Source organism: Bombus bifarius, unplaced genomic scaffold, assembly GCF_011952205.1.
Source record: "Bombus bifarius isolate JDL3187 unplaced genomic scaffold, Bbif_JDL3187 scf7180000009790, whole genome shotgun sequence".
Taxonomy (NCBI): Eukaryota; Metazoa; Arthropoda; class Insecta; order Hymenoptera; family Apidae; genus Bombus; species Bombus bifarius.
The window spans coordinates 1,190,607-1,202,055 of record NW_022885336.1 but is presented as its reverse complement, the minus strand read 5'-3'; the positions used below and the strand labels follow the sequence as shown (position 1 = coordinate 1,202,055).

Here is an 11,449-nt window from a genome sequence, read left to right as displayed (position 1 = left end):
TTAATGAAAGGTCCACAACACATGGCCTCTCATAACGCAACAATAAATATATCGGGATCCTTCCGAAGGGTGGACCAAATTTCTCGTACAGGATGTTTATGCAGTTTTATATTTCTGTAGCCATAACTAAAGAGAAAGAGAAAGAGAGAGAGAAAGAGATTTTGCCTAATAAATACTATATATTCTTATCCTTATTCGGGTATTTGATTTATTTTACCACGAATGTCGTGTATGTTCTTTATCTTTTTTATCATTTTTGCACTTGTAAATTTCTATAATCTACCTATCATAAGATAATGATCGACTGTTTTATTATATAATTAGAGTAATAAGTTTGGAAAATATGGTCTCCTTATGCCGTTATTAGATTCAGAAAATTAACCTTTTGCACTCCTACGTCGAGTGTGACTCGACGTCAGTTTTTATCCCAGGAGCTCCTTTGTCGAATTCCACTCGACATTCTTTCCACCTTTTTTTTTTGTAAAACGTGCGAAAAGAAACCAGGATTGCATTCTGGAAATTATTTCAAGATATATCATACACTTAAAAATTACAAAATACAACAATAGTGTGAATAAAACTGGTATTTAAGTGAATTTCTTTCTTCCTTTATTTATGTAAATTGTCTTATTTTTTAGTTAAAGTAAATTCCAAATAAAACACTCAAAAGCGTTGGGAGCTGCTGGTAACGAAATTAAAATAAAATTCGGAGTGCAAAGTGTTGATGTCACGAAATCCGATAACGCGATTGCAGCGACATTGATAATATGAAAATTGTTTCTTGTGTTAATTTCACCGATAAAAAGAGGAAAAAGGAAGTAGAGCAAATTTTAGAAGAACTTATAAACTATCTCTTTTGCAAAGTTCCACTGTATAAAGGTGTGCAGGAGTGTAACAAAAATTTTCGCGGTACAAAGTGTCGAATAAGTGAAGATCTATCGAACTTTTCAGAAGATATTTAGAAGTACTTAAAATGCTAATGGTTAGCGGGATATTTTCTATAACGCAGATAGTTTCCTCTCCTTATAGTCTGTAATTCTGAAATATTGGATACAAGAGCGTATTCGTTAGGGAGTTACGAAAACTTACAAGTGAAGTGATGAAAGTTTACGTAACATTACGAAGAAAGGAGGACACTCCGAGGTAAATGAAGCAATCTAAATATGTACATGTATCGAACTTAAACTTTTTTATCGAAGTATAAACATGTTACTCTTTTGTGGGCGGTACGTTTGCCTCATAATGCTACCACGTATTACTAAATAAGGTTCCAAAATGTAAATGGTCGAAAAATCAGTATAAAATCAGTATAAAATAAACTAATGTAATTCAACAAAATTTCACGAAACACTTTGTCTAAATAATTATACATGCACACTGTAACTTTATACCAAGTCAAGACGCAGAATGTTCACGATCATTCAAAGCTACTGTTTGTCTGCCTAGTTAAATCTTAACGACAAATCTATACTATTCTAAGGGCAACAATTACCATAGCGAAATTTCCTAATCAAAACAACCCTCCACGTGAAATCGTCTCCATCGCCCCTTCCTTATCCCTCTCCAGCCGATTCTCTGTGACTCGATGCCTTCCCCTGCCCTTCCGCGCCGACACTGTTGTCTGGTTACTTCGCGCGGTTTAACCTGGCCCGATTGTCAGTCAGTGCCAAGCTCCGATGGTGCAAGGAACCTCCAACCATTCGGAGTAGTATACCCGTACCTGAGAGTCACGTGAAGTCCTTGAAACTTACAATTAGATACCGCGTGGATCTTTCGATCTTCCAGCTCACGAGAACCACCCTCGTATGTGTTATCCAAACAACGGTGAACCGAAGTAGACTTAAATTTATCCGTCAAAGAGCAAATAGTGTCATAACAGGTATATTTAGAAAAATAAAATCGGCAACTCTTGGAAAAAAAGTATCCAGGAAGATTGAGGGTATCGAAGATTGCGAAAGGACAGAATTTTTTACGAAAAGAATTTTGAAACTTTAAAGGGAGCAAATTATGTACACTGTGGTATGAAAGAATAAAAATTATTAACTGGTAGTAGACAGCATTGTATACAACATCCATTAATAAGTTACACGAGACAAAATTTCCCAGAATAATTCATAGTACATATCTACGAATGAACGAACCACCCTTTGGAAATAAAATATAGAAAAAGAATCTCCAAAGATCTACTTACCAAATAATATTTCCCGCCAATAGAAATTAACAAAAATATACTAAACGTTATCCCAACGTCACCGTAAATTATCATCAAAATCCTATGACATTGCGAGGAACGATTGTGTCATCGTACATCTCCCATCTGTGCTGTCGATCAAATTCCCGTTTGGTGGAAAGCGTGGAGTTGAAATCTGAGGAATAAAGGGTACAATGGAGGTGGCGACGCGAAGGATCAGGGGATAAAAAGAGACGTAAGGATAGATGAAAAGGGACAGAAGGTTCCTCCCCTAAAAATCCCCCGTCAATTAATCTTCCCCCGGGCTGTGGTCTTCCGGGTCTGAAAAAGAGCGGCGCGGACGCAGCCGTCAAAGAAAACACCCACAACAAACAAGCGGCAAAAGAGCAAGAAGAGGCCGGCAGCAACAAAGCGGCCGACGAACAAGAAGAGAGGCAAACGGCGAACGAGAGAAAGGGTGAAGCGCGAAGAAGAGGAGGTGTCGGTCGCTGTTCCTCGGCCGTGGCCGGCACGTGCGCGCACCGACTCTCCTCGTGACTCGGAAGAAGGGCTCGGCCCGCAGGAAGGAACGAAGAAGGAGAAGAGAAGAGGAAGCGTGTGAAGCGAAAAGTGGCGGCAGTTCGCCGCGAACCGTCAACGAGGACGTGTATCGAGCAGAGACCGGTTCGAGCTGGAGCGTTTTCACGCGTTCTGCCACCACGTGGTCTTTGCACTCCGCTTCGACAGAAAACAAGCAAGTTTTTTCATTCATCTTTTCCAACAGTATTCTTTCGCATGGAACATATCATCGAGCGGATATACATTGATTCGTGTCGAATGTCACGTCGGACATCGATTATTATAGAGAGGAATCGAGGTTTTTGTCACGTTGATGACAGTATGACGAATTATCGTGGTGTTTTTGGCTTGTGAAGCATTGTCACGAGGAGAGATGCAGAGGGTGAAGATGATCGAAGGGTGATCGGGAAGTTGAGGTTGGTTTACTCTGGGAAGCTTCCTGAGTGGCATTGGAGTACTTACGGCGAACACCCGGAACTAAGCAACGAGAAGATGAGAATGGAGCTGCAGGTGAGTTCGAAGCTTTCTCTTGATGCTTTTAACGCTTGTTTGAAAAGCGTAAGACGTTTTTTTTTTTTGACAGTTCATTGTGTTTTTGAAGTAATACGTTTTTTAAATCGTATAGAGGTGTTGTATTGTAGGGTCAAGAGTTAACTGCTATTTCTTACTGTAAGTATTTGATGAAACGTCCATGGAACTTCTTTAAAGTTAACGAGAAAGAAAAGTGAAACTCTTTGCAAAGATTTTCGTTGTAACAGAAACGAGGAACAATCTGAAAATATTAACGATAATTCTGATACTAAAATATCTCCAAATAATTTATCGATATGGAATAATAATACGACAAGCAACAATTTAAAAACGTATATTTTTCTTGTCTTAGATACATTCGTAATAATAAATATAGCACAAGAAACCATAAGCAACTTGTTTTATGCTTAATAATCATACGTTACATTATATGACGTTACGTTTATATATAGATTTTCTCGTATATGCAATAAAAGAGTTGAAAAAGATGATCTTGTTTATAATTGAACTATTATTATTTATACGCTTATGTGAGATTGAAAGAAGGCAAATTTCTATAAAATGTGCATAATATGCAAAAACATATCATGTATTCAAAGTAAAGCAAAAACTATATAAATAACATGTAATCAACAAATGTTATAAAGTCCATGAATACATGAACAAATCAAAAACGGTGGGAGAGTAATGAAGAGCAATGCGCGTTGTTAAGAAACAGTAGATTCCCATGGTGTCTTTATTTTATGCCAACGAAAAGGTTGGTGTGTATGTGTAAGCGTAAAACGGATAGCGGCAAGACAACCCGATTTTCTTCTAACGCTCTTTGATCATCTCCAGCTTTCATGGTCCCCTGTTGTACTTCTCCCTCCATTGTACACCCCAACCCGCCCCGATATCTGGTCAGGTCCTTTACCGAGTTTTAACTTTTAAGTACGATTTAACAAAAGCTTTTGAACCTCTGGCTTTCACGAAATTTCCGGCCATCCTGGGATTATTTGACTTTTGCCAGCGTGCCCCTAACTCTCTAGATACTTCTTTGTTTCGACCGCCCCCGCAATCCCTGACTTTTTTCTTTGCTTTCTTTTCGGTTGCAATCTGTTTGAAGTTGCTACTGTTACTTGGTATCACTTAATCGGATCGAGTTCCATGTTTCTGACATAATTTCTTGTGAATGATATTTAAAATAACAAAGTACTGCTGTGTTGGGAACTTAAGAGGACTATGATTTTAATTTTATTGTAGTTTTAATTATTGAATAAATGTTCCTTTAGTTATAAATGTTTAATGGTATTGTCCTTTTTAAAGGATATGATATATTATTTCAGAGGATTAATATAATTGATGAACATCATCTAGTAATATGGAAAAATATGTAAAATGTGCGAATTAAAGTGCTTGTCATGATACAATTATATAGTAGATGAAACAAGTTTCTTAAATTATGTAATACATTAAAACATAAATTTATATAAACATCGATAATGTTGTGATAAGAAAGATAAAATAGTAAAATGTATATCAGTGGTATTGGTTAACTTGATCTCTGACACCAATGGAAATATTGTTCCATTTTTGAAAATCCACGCCATTCACATCTAAATTTTTTCTGCGCTCAAAATTTAAAATTTATCAACCAAACTAGGAATGTTATAAATTGACAACAACGCAATTTTTTCCGAATAAAACATTGGATAAAAGCTTGGATTTCTCTGTCCATTATATGTCTTTTCGTATGTCTTCCACTTCAATGTGTTTGGTATACATTTTACTGGTTTAAAATTTATAGCTGATCAGTTTGGCCTCTGGCAGACTCAATTGTCAAACAGAATAAGAGCAAAATGTTGAGACCACGGTAGCCAGAGATATAAGATATCTTCGCAGCAGGCTAATTAAATTCAGAACACGCTGAAATTTCTTCCGCTAGATTTAAGAGCGAAGAGCCCTCGAGATTGTTGGACTTCCTCGAGTCCGACGTTGAAGTTCCAACCGGGGGCGGCACATGCGTCTGGAACGAGACCGCACGCGATCCTCGAACACATAATAAATCACGCTCGCGAATCGAGACGCATGCGACAAACCGCGAGAACGAACGACTCGCCTAAATTTATGGCTGTTCTTTGCCCATGCCCATGGGATGCACGCTGGTGTCTTTGGTTGTGCCATTGGATACGTGGCGCCAAAACTCTACCATCCTCTCCACTTTCTTCCTTTTTTATCCCTCGATTAATTACGTTCAGATTCCACGAGCCGTCCAATGCTCGTGACATTTCGTTGCGCCTCAAAGGGGCAAGACATTGTAATTTATTGCGAACGTGGCTGTCGACTTGAGGAGAGAACTTTGCTACTTCCGTGAAATCTTCTCGGGGGGATTAAGTGGATAGAGGTCGCAACTTGAGGAATGGTTCGTCCCTGGTTGTTTAGAGAACTGAGTTCTCGCGTACACGTAATTTATGGGACAATAATATTAGGGCATTGAGCTGGTACATGTTGGAGTTTGTATTATACATTTGTCTGTTGTAATTATGTGTCAAATATGGTAATCAGGAGACTTGCAAATTAGAAAATTCACTAGTGAAGATTTCACCAATGATATTAGTTAAATCGTGCGCAAGAGAACCGCTGGTTTGATTTAAAATTCTTTATCTGTATATTTTGAACTTTTTACTTGTATTAGGAAAAGTAATCTTGATAATGGAATTTTATAATTATTTATATTTAAATTGTCATTGAGTCGTTCTTCTCTGTTACCAATGGTTCCAGAATCGGCAAATTTTCGTTTTAATGATTGCGCTACTAAAGCACGTCGGGTTATTTGATCTCAAGGGAAATCATCTGCTCAGTATCAAGTTTCGAACACTCGTTCAATGAACAGAAAAATCTGCTTTGAACGAGAAAACATGCGTCATCCGGTAAAAGAATTTCTTACCGAGCTTTGAAGTCTAATCTTCAGATCTTTGACCCGTCTTTAAACGAAGATCGTTCGTTTAAAGCGAAAAATCCGAAACATCGTTCGTCGATAATTGTTTAAAAATTACCCGATCGACATTAAACTTCAAAATCTCACCCCTAAATTTTATCCGATCCTCGCTGTATCGACTACTATGTCTTATTTTATATGCTTTTGTATCATTACTAGACTGAGAATATCTATACCAATGTTTTTATAAACATTCTCAAGGAAATGGAATCAAAGCAGAAATCATTTTATCTGTTAAATGTTATAACGAGTTCTCTATTTTCTACGTTTTCTGTATTCTTGCATTTTATTCTGTGCATCTTTGCGCCTTTAAATTTTTCATAAATTCATAAAAATCTGCATTCTAATAATTACACTCTTCAATTCTCCACATGTGCATAAAAATCCGCGCTCTAGCAAAGATCTTCCCAATCGATCTCAAATTGACGAAATTCCCGCTGCATCGTATCCAAGATACCTGAAAAAGAGAATCTGCAATCTGGTTGGTGTGCGACGCGTGTCTCCCAAAATAGGGGATCGAAAACGCTCGCGAGAAACAAAAGGAAGTCGAGAAGGAGGACTCCGCGGCACCTGCTAAAGGAGGCAAGGTTAATGGCACGCGATGTTTGCTCGGATATCCTTTGGCACTGTGTTCAAGCCCCGTTAATGAGTCTAAATTGATTTCGAGCAGTGCATGACCGACATCAAAGGGTAGACGTGCAACAAGTACAACTCCGACGAGAGAAAGAGCCGAAAGGCAGAGATTACAGTTTAAGCATGTTTACATCGAGATTTCGTTTGTGATTTCGCGCGCCATGCATAGTCTTTACATCGATTCTCCCCTTTCTCTGACTCGCCCATTGCGACTGCTTTCTCGTTTCCTCCGCTCGTTAAGCCCTTCTATCTCTTATTTATTCGCCTTTCCACTGCATTTGCGTCGGAACGTTTTGTTTCGATTCGCCAAAGCTGGATTTTCGGTTAGATTTGCGGTTGAATCTCCATGTGTCTTTTCGGTTAGCTCGCAGAAAGATGCTCCATCGCTGTTGTAGCGTTTTGTACGTTTCGGTGAATTGTCGAAAAGTGTTTCTACTCTGAATTCATTTTCTAACAATAAGAGTCTGATTTGAGAATTTTAGTCGATCAAAGAAATTCCGGTGGCTGTTTTGTTAATCCTTGAATGATATTGATTGCTTTATTAACCGTTACAGTGAAATGGGAATGGGTTAAGTTAAATGAAACTCTAATGTATCTCGAAATTTAAATTTGCAATATGGTCTTACAAGTTATGGTGTTAAGATTTGACTTAATAGAGGATTATAAGGATTATTTAATATCGCGTATTATCGAATAGCATAGTTATAAAAATATTTGTTCTGTTAGGAGTATTCCAAAATCCTACGGTGCAACTAAAAATAAACTTTCAATGCCTTTTAATGTAATGTAATGTAATGTCGATCGAAAAGATCTGTCATGTTCGTTGTTTGCATAGAAATAAATATATTGTTTAACCGAAGTTTCTAGTAATTAGTCTTCAGTATAATATTAACCGTTACCTATGATTATTTTCTACTTATCGGATAGTTCATTTATTTCATTGCGGTTGAATTTTATAGCTTTTTTATTTTTGTTAGGATATTCTTTCAACACACAGTATCGAATATTTTTTCTGTCAGAAAGTTCCATAAAGATGAAAACAAACCATCAATCTACCTAAAAAAAAAGGCCGTAAAAGCTGTCGTTTCGGATTTTTCTGTCTGACATTTATAAAAAAATACAACGTCCAAGATACTTTGTTATTGAATGATTTATCGATCAAATTTTTGATAGTTCAAATATATTTGGTTGAGACACATAATATACTTAATATGATTTTATTCCCAGCAATGGAAGAAAAGTGGAAAATATTAAAAGAAGCGTACGTTATAAATTACGTAGGCTTATTACATTTCATAGCAATAATTACCGATCTTAATTACGTAAAGGTACGTTTTTAACTCATTACATCAGCGTATACCTCCGTTATCTAGATCTGCTTCCATTACTATGTTTCAAATTAAAGAACACCGACGAAACAAATTACAGTCTCGCGATTGTAATCGTATGAATCACTGATTAATTCATTCGATTATATTCTCGACAGAAAACGTTCTCTCTCCTCGAGCTTTACTCCTACCGAAGAATTAACTTGTAGTCTGCGAAACTCGTAATACTCTCATTCTCAGTAAATATATTCATATTGTTCGATTGCTTGGCATAACTTATTGGGTTTAAAACATCTCCGGTTTTCGCAACGAACTCTCACTGGTTCCGCGTGTCTTTCCACATTCAACCGAATGTCCGGAATGTCCTGAATACCGAGTCATTGTCTGGTTGTAAGACGGTGAATTAGCACGTTTTTCCAAGCCGGCAGATTGCTGCAGCCGGAATGTGAACGTCAAAAATGGGAGCAACGGTGTTAGATAGGCTCGCAAAGAATTCTAACTGTATGCTTTACGAGAAACGCACAGATTGTTTCCAAACAAGAGGACTTTGTATTTAATACTTGAAAAAAGGTAGAAGAAGAAACGAGTAAAAATAGTAAGGAAATAAATGGAAAGAAGTAAATAAAAAGAGATTCTTAAAAAATTGAGTAATTTGTAGTAGAGCTTTGTTTATGTGAGCTCCATCTATGTGAAGGAAAGTTAAGTTAGTGTCTGACTAAATGAACTTCTGGTTCCTACTTGTTGATTGAAACGGTTTGCTCGAACAAGAATTCTTACGACGGGCTTTTATCAGCTACATAAATTACTTGACTCCTAGCAGATTCGTATAAATGGATCCATTGTAAAAATGTTAAATAAAACTAAAATAACTTCGAATTAAAGAAACAAATATTGAATTAAACTCAATTATCAATAAAATGACGATTATGAAAATCAAGGCTTCCGGGGTAAAATCCATAAAACCTTGAAAAGGTATAGCATGTGTTTCGACGTTATTCAGTACCAATGTATATCGTTCAGCCCTTAATGAAGCTACAGTTACGCGAGCGAAAGGCGGAAGTCTCCTAAGGAAACTACAAAAGTAAACAAAGAACAAAGTATGCAAGAGTTTAAGGCATCGCACTAAAAGCTTCATTGAAATTGAAAACTCAATGCCAGAAAGCAAACCTTCAATACCACTTCTCAAATACAACTTCCAAACTTTCCAAAATCCTTAACACGATTCTATATAGCACCCCTATCCTATAGAGACACATAGAACGTGGTCCTGGGGCAACGAGAAACCTTCTGGATCGCATCGTTTATGCTTGGCTACCGAAGCTCGTCCAACTCGAGGTCTACCTGGTGCATAGCCTCTGGCTAGGAATTAGCACACGTCCACGTTGATGTTTAGTTTAGACGGGGCAGCTTGTCTAGTTCGTTACACTTTAAGAGGACTCGACAAACCCGAATCAACAACGACCCCATGACGACTCTTCCTCAACGACGACGGCGACGGCGGCGGCAATGACGACAACGACGTTGGTACCTGATGTAGAATTGGACGAGGATAACGATGACGACAACGACGACGCTTCTGCCGTGGGGCGGTGAGCAATTAGCGACACAGCGCGGCGAGATCAGAGACTGAGGGCGGGGTGGGGAGCGGCGGCCTAATTACACACGGTACCGACCGACTTCAAAGGAGCCGACAGTCTCTCCTCCGAGCCATCCCCTCCGAACGGCGGGCCCAAGAACAACGCTCCTCTTCCTCGTATACCCCACAGCCCAGCCAGCCGTCGGCGACGCTGACCTGACTAGCCCCCGATGCTCCCTTTCTCTTTTTTCCTTTCCGCCTTTCTCTTTCTTCCTTTCTGTCGTCTCTTCCTTGTTAGTTGCTTGCTCGTGCTTCGTTTTCCAATGATCACGTGCACTGAGATCAACACTACAGGTACTCTGTCTGCTAGATACCATTACTACCCTATCAACTATCAATTTTTGACTGGTTGATCGGGTTTATGAAGAGAACGGTGGTAAAAGGTTCTAGCTTACGTTTAGAGGGAAATTTGGGAAATATTTGCATGGTAGAATTTCATTCATACGAACCAGGTGTTAGTTAATATCCGGTTAACTGAGCTTTTGCCGATTGAATCTGCTTATTTGAACATGAGTACTTACTATGTAAACTTAATGTAATAGTTAATGAGGAAAACGAGTGGATATCGTATGAATAGTAATTATATGGATGTTTATGAGTTCTGTTTACAACAGACTATCGCAGTATATCTGTGACTAATTAAAAAATAATCTGGTAGATCAGCGAATAAAAATGAAGCAGTAGATATGACGAAATAAAGATGAATTCTTCAGTGAGAAGAATTCGAATTTTTTAAAATTTCATACCTTTTTTTTGGACTACTGAACAGATTGTTCTACTGTATTTTCCGTATCACCATTATACTTTACAAATCTTAATTAACTTACATAGCATATTTTACAAACAACGTTTACTACGTCTCGTTTACTATTCATATAAAATCTAGATCATCACGTATTATCATATTATAGTAAACAAAAATATACATTGTAACTACTTGTTCTTTTTGGTATCATTATTAACCTATTGATAGTCAATGTAAAATTTTTAATTAATCATTCTGTGGATCGAGTGAAACACAGAGGGTTCCGGTTTCCGGTTAGACGATGAAAAGTGTGACACGGGCGGATTTTTCTGGGCCAATAGACGATTTATTCGCGTCACCGGACTCGGAGCAGAGTGCTGTTGCGTGGCGAGCGCCGCTTTATGCAAGACGTAATTGATGGTTCTCGGTTCGTTATGTAAGCACCATGGTAGTCGGGACAATGACGCCAGGATGAAATCGCGGGTCTTGCTTCCTGGTAGGATACGTCGATCCTGCGGTTGATATATATTTGCTTGGTGCTATATAGCCATACCTACATATATATATATAGGTTGTTTTGATGATGTATATTTGTTTTATGGATGACTTGGTGATTTTTGGGGATGGTTTTGATTAAGATTGATTTGTGTTCATATGAAAAATGTTGCTCCTATATTTAATTCTTAACTCAATTGACTCAAATCGTAAGCTTGTTCAGAAATGTACCGTAGTAACTATGATTGACGAAGGGTGTTCATCTAGTAAACTCCTGATTTAATTTTCTTCTTTTTTCGAATATTCCCAAGTCTTTGTAAAATTTCACTCCATTTCTCAAATCTTCCTAATACGA

At 37.9% G+C, this 11,449-nt stretch overlaps 1 protein-coding gene across 1 annotated transcript in view; it reads left to right on the top strand.

The window, feature by feature from the left end:
* The first annotated feature begins 2,259 nt into the window (after positions 1-2,259).
* Positions 2,260-11,449, top strand: part of LOC117215778 (palmitoleoyl-protein carboxylesterase NOTUM) — a 32,592-nt gene continuing 23,402 nt past the window's right edge. Inside the window, exon 1 of the mRNA XM_033462250.1 lies at positions 2,260-3,259. Within this exon, the coding sequence (XP_033318141.1) occupies positions 3,242-3,259 (18 nt within the window). The 5' untranslated portion in view covers positions 2,260-3,241. The remainder of the gene's footprint in view (positions 3,260-11,449) is intronic.